This window comes from Anoplopoma fimbria, chromosome 14 (genome assembly GCF_027596085.1).
Source record: "Anoplopoma fimbria isolate UVic2021 breed Golden Eagle Sablefish chromosome 14, Afim_UVic_2022, whole genome shotgun sequence".
Taxonomy (NCBI): Eukaryota; Metazoa; Chordata; class Actinopteri; order Perciformes; family Anoplopomatidae; genus Anoplopoma; species Anoplopoma fimbria.
Genome location: NC_072462.1, coordinates 15,678,142 through 15,694,420, shown reverse-complemented (window position 1 = coordinate 15,694,420; position 16,279 = coordinate 15,678,142). Strand labels below are relative to the sequence as shown.

Here is a 16,279-nt window from a genome sequence, read left to right as displayed (position 1 = left end):
GTGTGTGTGTGTGTGTGTGTGTGTGTGTGTGTGTGTGTGTGTGTGTGTGACATGGTGGAGGTGACAGGGGGAAAAGCAGCTATAGGGCATTGATGTGGTGGAGGCACTGCATACCTCATGTTGTCCTTCCTCTGAACCGTCACATACATCTCATACACTCTGCCCTGAGGAATGGCTCCCGCTGGAATAAGCAGACTCACCCCTGGGGAGCACAAATCCAGACAAACAAAAAGGCATACATAAGAGTTGTGAGTTGTCAGGTAGATCATTGGAGTCTTTAAAATGATTATTGCTGGCAATGCCAAGGTCATGAATGTGTTTAAAAGGTTTCTTCTGTCACACGTAAAGTCAGTGAGGGCACAGACACATCAGACCAGCATAAAAAATATATATATATTAGTATTGCACATGTATATTTACACAGTGAAACAAAGGTCCTTAACACTTTTTAACATACAAAATGTACAAATAAATATAAACCAATTACTTACAATATATATACTATTTGGATATGTATTACTGCACCAGTAAAGACCAGTTAAAGCCACAGTGAAAAGTGATATTTTTTTTAATTACAGAAGTAAAGTAATAATCGCAATTCCCCCCAGCTCCACATATAAAAACTATGGCAGCTTATTGCCTCCTCCTATGGCACCAGGAAATGGTGTGACATTTCATTTCTCAAATCAATGATCTCTCTGCTCTTCATAGCATTCTCATAATGCTGCAGCCAGCATGATTTACATTTTTCCATCTCAGATTGATTTGATATGATATTCTGTCCAATGTGTTTTTAAGGGAGCTTACCCCCCACATTTCCTAGTGCACACATGCACACAGAAACATACACACACACACACACACACACACACACACACACACACACACACACACACACACACTTTCTCTCTGGAGGGGTTTCTCAGATAGCTCATTGATTTCCCATGTCCTTGTACTGAACTTTTCAAAAGGTGACAGACAGATTCTCTTGCTAGCTAGCAAGGCAATCACAACTCTGCCATGGGGACGTCTCGCACACTGCCACTCTCCCTCACAGCAAAGCTTCAAAAGAGATGGGAAAAGCATTTTTAAGATGCAAAATACTAAACAGCCACACTGACGGTGCCACAAAATATTTCATTACCCAGACTCACGAACAGATCAAATATCAAATGTGCTCTTTCCTCTCCCTCTGCAAAGTAACATGATGAGGTGGCTGAGCACATCTAGCAGCTCAGAACATTTTTTTCCAGGAATCAAACGAAAAACGGAAAAGTTAAGAAACTTGAGGAGTTGGTGTATCCTTTAATGTCTCTGCTGGTTTGTCTTTGCCTGTCAACATGCATCTGTGGCATGTTACAAAAAGCCCACATGTTTTGAAGTGAGGACAGCATGGCTAATCTAAGCTGCCTGAAACAGTATTCCTTCCAGTACATCAAGTGCACACACCTTAGGTATCCATCAACCCGGTCATAATGTGTGCAGTCAACACTCCCATAGGTTGCATATGGTTTGGCATATTATTTTAAGGTCACATCTGTGTGATTTGACCTTTAATCCTGGTAAAGGTGGTAAAAGCTCAGATCACATACATCTGGAGCATAATTTATACTGTATTTCAGCCCGGTTTAGTGAGCATTTTCAAAAAATGTACCAGTTTCTAAAAAAGTAGAAACCAAAGGTAACAGAATCTGCCTACCAGCACCTCAAAACACTTACTAATAATTTATATCTTGTTTGTTTAGTTCTTATAAAAAGTGTTAAAATGAAACGTTGTGTTCTTTTGGGTATTTTTGTGCCGCACAATGGGGGTGCAAGGCCAACAGAGGCGGTAACAGGAAGTTAATGCGCCATCATCAGCTATTATGAATAAAAAAATGCATGGCCCCACAGAGGAAGAGCTGATGGATGATCTTTTCTCCGGACTAGAATGTGGAGAGGACTTAACCCTACCAGAATGAGAATATGTGAAAACCAACTCATACTCACATGTTCTCACATGCACATACACTCTTCTACTAAGTCCTGAATAAAGGCTTATAAAGCACCTGAAAGGAGAGCCACGGGTAGATGACAGCATGCTGCTCCAATCAACACATACAAAAGACAGCTAAGGATTTTTAAGATGAAATAGTAATTTGCTGGAACTTGCAGATCCCTCTTTCATGATTGAGAGCTATGCTATGCTTATATCTGCATATTTTAAAAGACGCAACAATTTTTGCCTGGTTAAACATGAATATTCAATGCATCACAGATCAAAACACACAAATGTGAAAACACTTCCTGTCATTGTCTGGTACAGTACCTGAGTTGGGCACAATGAGGTGCCCTCCCTGTGAGCTGAAGGAGCCCAGCGCGGTGCAAGATGGATCCCTGGTGCGGAGCAACGTCTGGGTCTGTGTGCGACGGCCCATGGTGCAATCATTGTTGTCCAGAAGACAGTGTGGTAGCTTAGGGGACAGTTTAGAGGAAAATTCCCCTCCCAGGTCATCTTGTGGGGTCACTAAGCCTGAGGAGTTGTACACCTTAATCTTCAGGTTGGGAAGAGGGTCCAGCAGAGGGGAATTAGTCATGGGGATTTTGTCAGCCACATCATGTAGGGCGTAGACAGGCCCGCGGTACATGGCGGCCGCTGAGGTCAGGTCAGGAGGTGCTGTTAGGAGATCAGCTGGAAGAGAAAAGAAAGTGACATCAGTCCACAGAGTAAATGTCTTAAGATGTTTTGTGGTCATCGCATACTCCTTCCATCTGGTAGTAAACCGACTTAAAACCAATATAGCCACGAGGAACTAAAGTGTTGGCGGAAATCAGCAAGACTGCTGCCGGAGTTTACTCATTTTGTTTTTCACTCATTAGGGAGGTCCACTTCACCACCAAGAAACATTACTCAATCAGAGAAGTTATAGGCGCAGCTGTGATTCATGAGCAACAGATGGCATCACTAACGCTCAGTTTACCCAATAGGTACAGGCATGAATGTTCAATAGCTGTGCTGAGTGGGTGGGGCGATGGCAGTTGGAGCGATATGTCCTCCAGCTTTTCCGCTACCTCCGACCCCTCTCTGCTTTCCAACACCACCAAGTGTGCGTGGTGCAGATGTCAATGTAGGTCACAAAGTGTTCAAATAAAACAAGGAGGTGGCCAAAATAATGATTCATGCCTATTCTCATTATCTTATTTTTGTAGTAGTACAATAGTTATAGTAGTATTTATGTTTGAATGATTATTATGAATGCTATGTTAAACATAAACTTCTGTATAGGAATAGAAGTATAGGTGTAGTTATAAGTTATTGCAGTATTCTAATTATGTCTCAAGCTTGTTAGTTTTTTTAAGAAGTAAGACAAACTGTTCGAGTTCCACACTAGTTTAGAAATGGCTCAAAATAAATAATCTAATATTATTTTGCTTACCTTCACAGTCAGTACAGACATATAGACTGGTGTTGTTTCGTTTATCTACCACCATCAGGTCCTGTCTGGTCATCTGGTTCAGACGTCTACTGATTTGGACTGCCAGAGGCTATCAATATAGTACACACTTTTCTTTTACAAATATTCTTAAACCTATTTAATCAAAGGAAAATCAGATGCATTGACACTAGGGTTTACTTTACTTTTTGGGTGTGACTGTTGCTGTTGCTTGCAAATCTATCTTCATCGGTTTAGTGGTGGATTAGCAGATGTCTTTGATGTGTGTTCCAACAGTGACAAAATCTCACATTTAGCAAAGATTTTGGTTTTAAATACCCAAATCTTCTCTTTCCGCTATTATTTTCTCTCTCTTTTCCAGCTTTTCTTTTTCTTCTTCCTAAAACCTCAGACTGCCTTTTACATTTACAACATAATTCCTCTGATATGTGTGATATGTTTTATTGTCTAGATCACTGCCACCTGTCCTCACCTCTGCGTTTTATTTTTAAGTCATGCGTCACCAGCCCAACTCTAATGAGAGTTTAATATGCGACATGCAGATTGGCCTTATTATGCCTTAATGAAGGGGCATAGTTCGCCCTGCCATCACAGCGACGAGCATTTTAATATTTTGATCACCTCGCCCACAGAAACATGTTGTCTGTATTTCTCTCACACGCTTCCTGCTCATCTCCAGTCAAAAGGGCACATTAACATTCACATCATCACTAACACATGTGGTGTCAGAGCAGCTGAGTCAAACGTATCTCACCAGGTTAATGCTATGGGTTGCTAATGCAAGTGATTGCCAAGGCCTGACATTAGTTATGCAATCATCCGTGTATTGAAACTGACTAAAATGTGCCTGTAACACCACAGTGTCGAAAACTGTTAATCAGATATATACTGATTTGAATCATAACTTTGCTAACACTTTGGTATCTGTATTATGATATTATTGTGTCAGAAAAATTCTAAAGATAAATAGCCCTAATGCCATTTGTTGTTAACTAACTCACTCACAGGTGATATAAAGGAAATCATGTGTGCTTGTGAAAACAAGAGATAAAGCATGTTCACACAGATACACACTAATACATGAAGGCACACACACACAAATATAAACATTTATCAATCCTGTACCCCACCTTTGCGGGTGGTCTTGATGCTGACTGGCTGGAAGCCCCCATTGAGGGCGGAGGAATCGATGATGTCAGAGTCGAAGTCGCGGTGGTTCTTCCGGTAGATGAAGAGCGCCACGACGACAGAGATAACCAGGCACATGATCACCGCTATGACAATACCCACATACAGAGCTACATCATCTGTACTGGGGGCCACTGGAGGAGGAGTGGGAGGGGAAAAAGACAGAGAGAAAAATAGTCTTTTTTTAAGATCTCATAAGTTCACATCAACAGCTTTCTTTTTCAGTATGAAGGGGTTGTGATGAAGCAATTATCAGCAGACTAATATCCTGGCTTAATATTGAGCCAGATATAAATAACCATCTACTGGGAAATAAATGCATACGGTACTCCTCTTTTTTTTTTTAATGGTTAATGCTGGGCTGCTGTGGTAATTAATCTGGATGTTGATTAAATAAAAGAGGACACTCTTCATTTTCCAAAGTGAGAAGGGATAATGATGCATGTACTGTAGAGTCATACACAACTTTTTCTCCTTTCAGTTTGACCATCTAACATTCCATTTTGGCCAATGTTATACACTAAAGGGCACATAAAACAGATCTTACTTACAAAGAAATCTACTAAACATATGAAAAACTCATGACGTGTTGTGTGTGAGAGTGGCTTCCACACGATACATCATACAGATAACTAGAAACAAGAAATAAAATATGATGATGAACTCTGCGCACGACGACGCAATTAATAAGGAAGGCTGCTCCAGTGGAACCCAATGACACACTGTCCTAACAAGCAGACTCAGAAGCGAGATAAAAAAAAGTTCTGAGGACAGAGATATAGATGTTTTCATCTTCAAATTACCGTGCTATGTGTTGGAGTTCAGAGTCTGCCTCTGTCTTTGTTCTTACACACTGAAGATAAGATCTAGACATAGCTTGCATTTCTCGAATGTTCTTTCATCTCTGTCTCCCTCCCAGAATCTTTTTTGTCCACTATCCAGCTGGAGTAACCTCTGTGATCAGCGGGCCTGGCATGGATATGGCGGCTCTTGGAAACGCAGACTCAGACAGGCACTCATTACCGATCAGACCTTTTAATGGATGTCTACTGACATTCTGAACTCTCTGTAGTGTTTGGTAAAGAATTTTCTTCACTATCATCATGTTGACAAAAGGGCAGAAACTCTTTTTAGAGTTAGCGAAGTATGCTAGAAGGAATGTGTGAGCCGGTATGAGAGCATTGTTCAACAATGTATACACACTGTAGATATCAGGGTGCTCGACAAAAAAAGCAAAAAAAAAAACAAAGTATAAAGACACATTCTTATTCATGAGAGAATAAAGTTATTTGATCAGAAATGTCGTTTTTTTTTAGATCATTTGAGTATACAAATGCAACAGAATCTGCACCAGTAGATGGCAGCATCAACCATAGATCCATACATAGCACTTTCATGACATGCATGATTCTGAGCATGTGTGTAAATTAGCCTCATGTGTCTAAGGGATACAGATGGCACTCAATCTGTGTCTCCAGTGTTCTGTTGTACAAAGGAGGAGGAGAGCTAGAAAAGGAAGAGAAGAGAAGGGAGTTGTTTTTTTTGACAAACAATAAGTTGTGTTTTTTTAGCACATCCTTGGTCTCCAAGAGTAAACGTGTGCAGCTTAGTTTTCTGTAGTTATGACTTGATGTTTATTTAGCTGGATGAATAGGTTTTAAATTTAACTAAACAAGGACGTCATTCCACACTTAGTCAGTTTAAAAACCATTTTATTCAATGCCCTTAGAGAATCTCTATCCCATTGAAATTGGCTATGACCTTCACCAGGGCATTCATTTTTGCTTGCGTTATCAACATAGTGATTAAGATAGTATATAGTTTCTTTCAGTTAAGATATACTGAATGGCCACAATTAAAGAGGCAAGGGAAGACTTAATTTCCCTTGGTCCCCAGGAAGGATATGTGTGGCCTTGCTCTCTTTATGCAGCCTTAACTGAGACATCACATTAAAGAAGAGTGTCAAGATATATCCTCATATATGTTAGGCCTCTAATCCTTCTTCTGGCACAGACACGAACAGAAAACAGAGCAGGGAGCCAATGATGAAAGTCTGAAAATGTAATTTCACTGTGCTTCTTTTGCCAAGCTTCCCCGCAGTTATTTAACATATATACCCTCAGTTGAACAATCTCCAGTCCACGCTTTGATGATAAAGGCAGCAACCTGCTCAGTGTACGCATTAAAATGTATCACTTAGATTAATACATCCCTTTGAACATGAGCTATTGTCGGAGAGGGAAAAGTACAAGAAATGGAAATGAAAGGGATTATTGAACACTTCATTCTCTGGGAGGACTCAGAGATTTACAGAGGGAGGGTGAAATACAGGGAGGGGGAAATATTAGAGACTATACACTGAGAAAAACACAGTGGGTTAAATTCTTTGCCAGAAGCTGTGCTTGAGCTCCCGGCAAGGCAAATTGTCAGGCTGAAGTTCTTCAGGAGCAATAGGGTAAAGGGCATTGTCAGCTCAGAGTTGGACAATAGTTGGTAAACAGATAGCTGGCTAGAAGAGACACATTATGAGATTGGAGACCACAAGAGGAAATGCCCTGAGGTGGTTCTCTGCAAGAAAAAAATAACAGAATATAATAATGAAACAGAGATGGACATAAAAGAACAATGGCAAACATTTGTTGTATTGTTTTGTTTTATGTTAATGGTAAAATACCACTTGTAAAACGTTGCCGTTTGCAATACAAGAAATGTTTGTGAGTGAATGTAAACTTATTGTGCAACCTTTCAATGAAGATTAGAGACAGATATGAGGATGAATGTAGAAATGATGTAAAAAATAAATAAATGATGAAAAAAAAAAAATAACTCACATGGATTTCCAAAATCAATCTGGTCATTTGCCTCAGAGGACTTCTGATAAAAGGAACCTTGAAGAGAGGTAGAGATTGTGGGTAGGAGAAAGAGTAGGAAAGGTAAGGATGGGGGGGGGGGGAGGGAGGGAGGGAGGGGGAGATGGCGGGAGAGGGATGATGAAAATCAAATTTAAGCCAACAGAAAAACAAACTCAACAAATGAGACAGCAACAAACTCATGAGTAGGAGTGATGACACAGGGAAGCGATCTTTCTTGATTTGGGCCCCTCCTCTCCAGATCTGTGTACAGAGTATAGAGATGGATGAGAGGAACCGGGGGGAACATGGAGGTTCTGTGAGGGAGTGGTGTGATCCATCAACTGGGCTTAGTGCCTTAGCAGCAGCAGGACTGATGCAGGCAGGTTTTGGGAATGGAGGGACTGATAAAGTGAGGGCTCCAATACACAATAGAACCAACAGCCTTGCATATGTCCCTGGGAAGTGGATGGAGAGGTTAGTACAAGAAATAAAAGGATTGCTTATGTTACTAAAGCAGGAAATGGAAAAAGGTCGAGGAGGAACGTAACATCTTCCACATTGATGGTTTCGGGGCCGTAACCGGGCTTTTGGTTGGCTGTGCTGTTTGTTGACGTGAAGAGGAAGCAGCATAGAATGGCAGCCAGGGATAGTGCACTAGTGCACATAATATTCAGTCTCCCAGGGACATCCATAAACAACTATACAAACAATGAAGTCCTTATTGGAGAGGGAGAGAGCCGCAGGCAGACAAGTGGACTGACAGGAAAATCAATGGCTTGATAGATGGAGCTGGTGTGTTCATGTAATCAGGCAATGGGAAGGCAAGGCCGGAGCGGGAGGGTGGGGGTGGGGGTGGGGGGAGAGAGATGACTGTCAGGGTCAGTCTAACTGATGGCCCATTTGAACCCATCCTGTAGAGTTTCTATTCATCCGTCAGTCTACAGTATAGCCAGAGTAAAAGCATGCTTCAGTGGGTGGGCTCCAGAGGAAACCTCATAGCCCCCAAGAGACAAAGATTATTCCTTACTGACAGTATAGAGCTGGGGAGGAAAAGGGGACTCCTAGCACAGGAAATCACTGTCTGCGTTTCAGCCATTACTTCTTTAAATGTGGCAGATATTCAACCTTTAGAGAAAAACACTGTCATGTGGCCAAGCTGATGATGTACTACCTCTTGGTTGTGAATCTACATTCACTGAAATTTATGATAATACGCCAAAGACATTTACATCTGATCAAAACTTTTCAAACACTACAGTGTAAATGACCTCATGTTCTTGGATGGCTGAAGCTAACCTTAGAATGATGATTTCCCTGTCCCTGGTGTTTGATAGCAATAAAGCATTTGCCCTGGCTGGAGTATGAGCTCCCCTTTCTCTACATCGATATGTCAAGAAAATGTCATGTCTGAGAGGAAGGTTACCAAAGGCTTAGAATCAAGGAAGGCAGACCACAGAGGAAGAGCGCCAAACAAGAGATTTAGACAGGTCATCCTCAGTGAACTGTGGAAACTACACTCTTGTGTTAAGAGTTGGGAAGTTCTATCTGAACAGGCAGAGTGCAACCTCTCTCGTTCAATCTGTAGATACATAACTTTGTTAACTCCAAACCCCAAACTCTCCAACAGTGCAAATGTGATGAACAAGCTGCAAAGTAAATTATAATACAACTATCTCCTTTTTGACTCAGGTCAGTTGTGTTTTTGTGCAGCAATGGAGACTGAGCATCTCGAGTTCTATTTCCAGCTCTGGTAATATATTGAATTCCTTTGCCAGATTTCTGCGATGGATTGCAATTGAAATGATTTAAATAAATTCAAACAACAGAAAATAAGATCAGGCTGCAATGGAATCCACAGACACGTGTTTGCTCAGGTCCCAGCCCTGCACTGTGGGGAGCAGATCAGCAGTCCGAGGTGAGTTCAGATTGCACACAACTTCCATTCCCAATCATATTTGCCATAATGTGAGCTTTTAGATAATGGGCCGTTCTTCTAAATGCTGGTGGAAATGGTCATTAGCATTGACATAAGTGGCTTCACCCTCTTAGCTTCAAAAAAATCAATCCCTGAAACGATCCTAAATCTATATCATTATGGCTTTATATTCTCTGCTAGCTGGCCATCAATCTACCAAGAACTAATGCTTCTGTGATAGGCTGAGTCGCAGAGGGCAGGGAAGTGTGGCGTGAATGTATGTTGTGCTGAAGAGGGAAATTAAATAAGATGAATAAGACAAATAAGAGTACTAAGAGATTTTATAGATTGCTCCCTGATGTTCCTATACACTGTAGACTTAAGGCCCTGGCTATTAAATCCGCTAATGCATTCCTCTGATGCTAACATAAAATCATTGAGCACTGAAGTCATAGTTTCCTGTTGGTCCTTCATAAATACGGACATACAGTACAGTTTGTGTTTAATTTGGACAGAGACATGGAAATCCATCAGCCATCTGTGTCTAAAGATGCATATTGGCTGCCAATGTGACGTCAACCGTAACCTATAGTACATCATGACGACACCATACTGCAGGTATCAGTTAACAACCCTATGGATGCAAAATCTCACATCAGCTGCACAAAGTGACGGCCAGCTGTATCAAATTCTAGACATCCAGCAGCAGAGCCTCTGTTATATTATTAGTGTCACAATCACCATCTGTAGTAGGTTATACACATAATGGAGGCATCTGTGACAGTGTGTGGAGGTCTAACACCTTCAAAGATGTTTATTGGAGAGGATTTTTTTTTATATAACTAGACACAGAATTTAACTCAGTTACTGTGCAGTCTTCCCAGCTACCTCCTTCACATCCACTTCCTCTTGTTATTATAGGCACAGAAAAGAAGGCAAAGACTGTCTTAGTAGATGAAGTTCAAGGTATCAAATACTTATTCCAGTAGCTTCTTAACACTGCAGTAAACACACACACACACACAAATACACAAACACACACACACGTGCATCAGAGCAATTGCAGCATGACTCCAATCTGTGAATGTATGATAGAGGGGAGGGAGCACGGTTGTTGGATCAACTAAACTGCGTGGCTGTTTTCAACTTGCTGGAAGAAAGAGAAGCAGTAAACATTTTTTTGCCTGCAGAGAAATATCTGGCTGCACCAAAAACTGTCTTTCGCCTTTTTTTGTTAGCAACAAAACAGTGAAACAGATTGAAGGATTTTGAATGATGAGAAATAAATGCATGGTGCATCCTGGAGTCTTTTGTCTACTTAGAAATCATTGTAAGACTAGATTATAATGTAGGCTACAATACTGGCTCACTTTCCAACACATGTAATTGCCAGCAGGAAAAGAAGCAAGTCTACACTTGTGCCACTTTGTGGCCGCGTGTTTCCTCTCATTGGACCTAAGGAATCCTGTGTTTTTAAATTAAGGTAGTAATCAAAGCAGCCGTGTAGATGTAACCCCCTTTATGTAATTACAATATAATCACTTATTATTATTTTAAATACAACTGCCAAATGCTTAGGCTGTGACAAGGATAATTACTTAGAGCACTTCCCCATGTGGCCAAGTCTTTTTTTAACATTCACTTAAATTTGCAGCAGAGAGAGAAAAGAGGTGCTGTGGTTTCTTCTTTTATGTCATTTTTATCCAACAGCTTTTGGTTTGTATGAATGTGCAAATAAAGAGTGCAGAAGAAACAGAGAAAGGCGTTTGAGCATGCCTTTGTTGTTTATGTATGAGTGAAGTGAAACAGAGTGAGTGAGAGACAGGGTGAGAGTGTTATGTGTTATGTGAAACACAGCGTGTCAATGAGAGAGCAAAGTGAAACTCATGGTCAAAGGGTGAAGAGATTTCTTTGGTTGGCAGGTCAGAGGGAGTAGCAGAGGATTAGTCGGGTACTCACTCTGCATGCACATCCCATCGGTGCAGTTCTTGGACTGGAGCACCATGCCCTCACAGTCCTTTCCCCCGTTTTTGGGTGCTGGAGCGCCGCATTCTCTCCTCCTCCAGTGGGTGCACTCTGTCCCACAGGTGGACCACTTACTCCACTCTGTCCACAGGCCATCCACTGCCACACAACAGACAGGACAGACGGGGGGGTAGAGTGAACGACATGGCAAATGAGAAGATGAAGACAAACAAGTGCATGAGCGGGCGAATGGGTACGTGATTGAGACGGCGCGATATGTGGGAGAGAGACACACACGTAAGGGTGGAGGCACAAACAGAGCGAAATATGCAAACACAGAGTTGTATCATATTTTATGTATCCCGTTTGTGTGCACCTATAAACCTTTCCACCCACTACTGAGTGGGTGTATTGTAATGTGATGCCATACCTGGGCAGAGAGGATTGCACTGCAGCTTCTGGATGCCTTGCCCTTCACAGATGGCGCCGCCGTTGAGTGGGGCTGGGTTGGTACAGCTGCGTGTGCGCTTCTGGTAACCACGGCCACAGCGGCTGTTACACACCGACCACTCTGTCCATGTCGACCAACCACCATTCACTGGTATACATGGAAAAAAAACATGTTAAAACATCACTCAGACTACTTGTTTTCTCACCTTATCCTTAGATTTATATTGCATTTAAAAAAAAAAGTTAAAAGGTGCTTAGAGTAAGACAAAATAAAAGGCAATTTAACAAATGAAAGAAAATAAATTGAAAATTCCAGTAAAAGCACTAAAGCGACACTAAATTAAAAACATAACATTTTGATTTAATTAAGCTTGTCTTCAGTGTGACCTATCAATACATCATTTATAATTGCCTTTGCAAAATGTATAAATAGAGTTTTGACCCTGAAATCTCTGGTTGTTACTTTGCCGTGCAGCCAGACAATGAATTCTGGTCAGCTTGCTGCATTTTCCATTCTCTGATTCATCCTAATGCCTCTCTTCCCTCTCTCATCCATCTCTGTCAGCGACTAAATCCAGTGCAGAGTGACACCAGGGCTTGTGGCTAAGAACAAGTCTGTGGCATTTGAGATGGTGGAACTGGGCCCCTTGGAGCCTCCGACTTTCAAATGTGACATGCTTATGACTGAAGCCCAAAATATTGGACTCTAGGGGAAGACTGCCAAAGCCCCACGTTTCTTTATTGTCTGCTTCCTTTCCTCCATGGATTACGGATCTATCTCCTCTCTCCTCCTTTTTCGCCATCGCTTGTGCTCCTGTTTCCAGTGTCCTTGAAGCGATTTGGGCTGGAAACCACTGGGCTAAAAACATATTGCATGTTCTTCCCCTTTTTATCACTAATATCAGACACAAATCTCTCGTATGGTTTGGGTTGCTGTAACTGCTTAATGTGTACTTTCACATAAAGCACATCTGTGCATAAAGGTGCAAGTAGCCAATTTAGATTAAAAGCAAGGGCAACACTTACGGACGCAGTGGTTTGTTGTACTTTCTCTCAAGGATGAGCTGACATCAAAGCAGTTATTCAACACTTGTGACAGGAAGGCCTTGCACAGACAGCAACTCTTGTCCCTGAAATCTGCTCCCTTGGATTTACAATTAGTTTGCCCTTACATTGATCCCCACTACCCACGTTGTTCTTAATGTTCATGGGACAGTGAAAAGTGCTGAAGGAATTATAGATTTCAAACTCTTGACCCTGGTGAAAGAATCAGTTTCAAGCATCTGTTCACATTTGTCTAGTGTCGGTATCCATCCTCATGCATTCAACAGTACCTTTTTTATTCAGTCTGAAATTGCACAGCCTCAAGCAGGCGTTGTTCAACTTCACAGCCGTGCTGTGCAATAATAGTCACGTTAGCTGATGTTGGGGAAACAGTGGGTGAGTCTGTGTGAAACCACAGCAGGGGTCTCTTTAAGTATGGCTCAGCCACATCAGCACCTCGCTTACAGTTCAGAAAATCACTTATCTTCCATTCCTTGCACACCTTCCGGCATGAACAAAATGAGAGAATGTTACACGCCCCAGGAGATAGAGGGGTTTTACTTATGCAGAGTGACTTTGAATTTTGTTTTTTTTATTTGAGCTGCCTTCTAATAGGAATTCAAAACTTTTTCTTCTGCACTAGTGTCTGACTTTATTGATCCCTCATGTGGCCAATAAGGAGAAAGAGTGTTTGCCGGTCAGGAGATGAAAGATGTTAGACCTCATTGACTATGTTGTTCAGTGTTAATATGGTGGCGGTTTACCATAGACAATAACTGTGGCGGTGGTGCTGCGTCTCTTGGCCACGATGTTCTTAGCGACACAGGTGTAGTTGGCAGTGTCAGAGAGGCGGGCCTGTTTGATGATCAGGTTGTGATCGATGGTGATGTAGAAGTTTCTGTCATCTGCAGGGTCAATAATTTCCTCATTCTTTAACCACTCCACCTAAGGGGAAGAAGAGGGCACAAAATGAAAAAAGAGAAAAGTCACAGAGCTCGGAGTCAACAGAAAAGTATTTTAAACAGACGTTGTGAGATCATATGACAAGTTCACCTCATTAAATTGTAGAAAAATCACAGCAAAGTGTTTAAACAGCTATAGTTTTTCTCATCTCTGACTAACCTCTCATATAGCAGGGAGTGCCAGGATTAGAGCACAATGTTTACGTCTCTGAGGTCCTGCTACAAAAAGTCAATAGCTATCATGCTCTTTTTACTCTCCTCGTAGAACAAAACACTACAGTAAAAGCAGGATTGTCAGGCGGTAGAGAAAATTCCTGAAGCTGAGAGTCTCTCTGACCTTTCCTTATGAGTTTCATTTCTCTAAATGATACAGATATTGAACTCCTGGCACTACCACAAAACAGGAGACCATTCGGAGACGTTATATGGCAGTAAATCACCAAGATCCTTTTTCTCTTCAAGAGGTGTAAAGGTTTCGAAGGTTTCGAAAAGAATAACATGTGCCTCCTCACACTCTGAAGCCACTTTGATTCAACAATACTTGATGTTTCTCTGGTTTTCTTCAAAGGAGCTGTCCGGGGATGGGGAGGCCTGGTAAATAGCTAACTTCCTGTGTATTGTGATATCCCACGAGAAGCGGGGCCTGATAAGAGATAAGACCCTAAGGAGCAGTACAGGCAAAGATAAGTAGGATGTTTATAAATGCTTTTTTCATGAGAGATAAAGTGTCTGGAAAAAGTGGGACAATAACCTGATATAAGGGCTGCCAAGACAAAACGTCGTGCAGGCTTACTGTTTTTGTTAGATTTCTTAAGAAACACAGAAATGGCATGTTGTGGTGCGGGGATCTACAACACATTGGGCATTGTTGATAGACCAGCATTGTCAGAACTTTCTCAAAAGAGAAGATGGGCTGATTGTGACACGCACTGAGTTACAAGCATCACCAACTTCACTCGTATCTGGGCTGGCTTGAGATGACAGATATCAAAGACGCCATCAGCGTCACACCTCAGCTGCCTGCTCTCTTATCCAGTGGGAACACATTGGAGAGGTATTTTTAATAGTACACAATTATGTCACAGTCAAACCCTGCCTAACCAACCCAACTTCACATGAAGGCACACAACACTTACAATGTGCAGCCCATAAAAAAAAAAACTGTCTCCTCGACAAACTTACATCTAACCAAAACACTGGATGCTTAATATCGAAAAAGTAATAAAGTAATACTTAATATCAGCAGAGCTTTACAGTAAACCTCTGTTAGTATGATGTATATTTGGTGCCTATAAGTGTTTTCCTCCATAAAGATATATTAGCTTACTCAATCTCATGGAGAAAGGCAGGATAGGATTCCCTCACAAGCCATCTACTAGCTGAAATTAAATCTCTCCCACAAGAGCGCAATGAAATAAAGTGCTGCATAACAGGTTGCGATGTATGCATTACATCGGTCACTCAGTCGCTCGATATATTTTATACATCATCCTAATTCCTCAACTTAATGCCACAGCATAATGAGCAACACTTCCCGGATAAAGAAAAGAAACATGTCTATATATTAGACGATGATAAATTCATTTAATTTACAACTAGATGCTTAATGAAAACAGCTTTATCATTACACAAATCAATGAGAACTGCAGTATGGACATTAGACACAAAATATTTAATCTATGGTTATAGATGTGTCATTGTCATGCAATGTTAATTCTTAGATGTCAGTCTTTCGTATTTTTGTTAACTTAAACTTAAACTTTTAATCAATATTCAGGGGAAATTATAGCAAAGTCTTTTCATATGTGGTAGGTGTATAAAATTAGGCATTTCAGTATTGTGCTATTAAGTTGGCTTCTGTTTTAATTTTACTGCAACAAATGCGCCTTGACATCTGCCGAGGTGGCAATTAAACATCTGTCTTTACTTTCAGGATCGGAGCCCCAGAAGAATTCAGTAACAACTCACTATACTGTAGCTTTTGGTGACATTTTCTCCCTGAGGTTTAAACACTGAAATATCTTTTAAAAAGGTCATCGTATAATATTATATAATAACATTATAAATAAGGTAAATAACTCCTGTCAATTATCTTGATCTCAAACATTGAAATAATTATAATGAAAGCATAATGCACTATTGCCACTCCATCATTAAGAGGGGGGCTACAGTGAGTATAGTGAATGCATCAATGTATTTATTGAACAAGGGTTATGTAAATGTTTGTGTTTTTTGATACAATATCACCTCTTATTTTGATAATGAATGACAAAATGACAATCATGACCAAAGAGAAGGACCCTTGTGTTTAGGGAACAAAGATTTCAGAGGGATCTGTTTGCCATTTCGTGTCCTTTGTTCCCTGTGTCATGTTGAAAAGTCCAACAAACAAATAAAGATGATGCAAACAAGAGAAACGATGGGTTTTGTTGACATCATAAATATTTGCTATTTAGAGCTCATATCAGT

General features: G+C 41.0%; 1 protein-coding gene across 1 annotated transcript in view; it reads right to left on the bottom strand.

The window, feature by feature from the left end:
* Positions 1-16,279, bottom strand: part of unc5cb (unc-5 netrin receptor Cb) — a 107,901-nt gene that overhangs the window by 11,634 nt on the left and 79,988 nt on the right. Inside the window, exons 5-11 of the mRNA XM_054612167.1 lie at positions 13,613-13,793; positions 11,785-11,952; positions 11,349-11,513; positions 7,454-7,510; positions 4,565-4,756; positions 2,309-2,671; positions 115-202 (exon numbers count right to left, since the gene is read on the bottom strand). Of these exons, the coding sequence (XP_054468142.1) occupies positions 115-202; positions 2,309-2,671; positions 4,565-4,756; positions 7,454-7,510; positions 11,349-11,513; positions 11,785-11,952; positions 13,613-13,793 (1,214 nt within the window). The remainder of the gene's footprint in view (positions 1-114; positions 203-2,308; positions 2,672-4,564; positions 4,757-7,453; positions 7,511-11,348; positions 11,514-11,784; positions 11,953-13,612; positions 13,794-16,279) is intronic.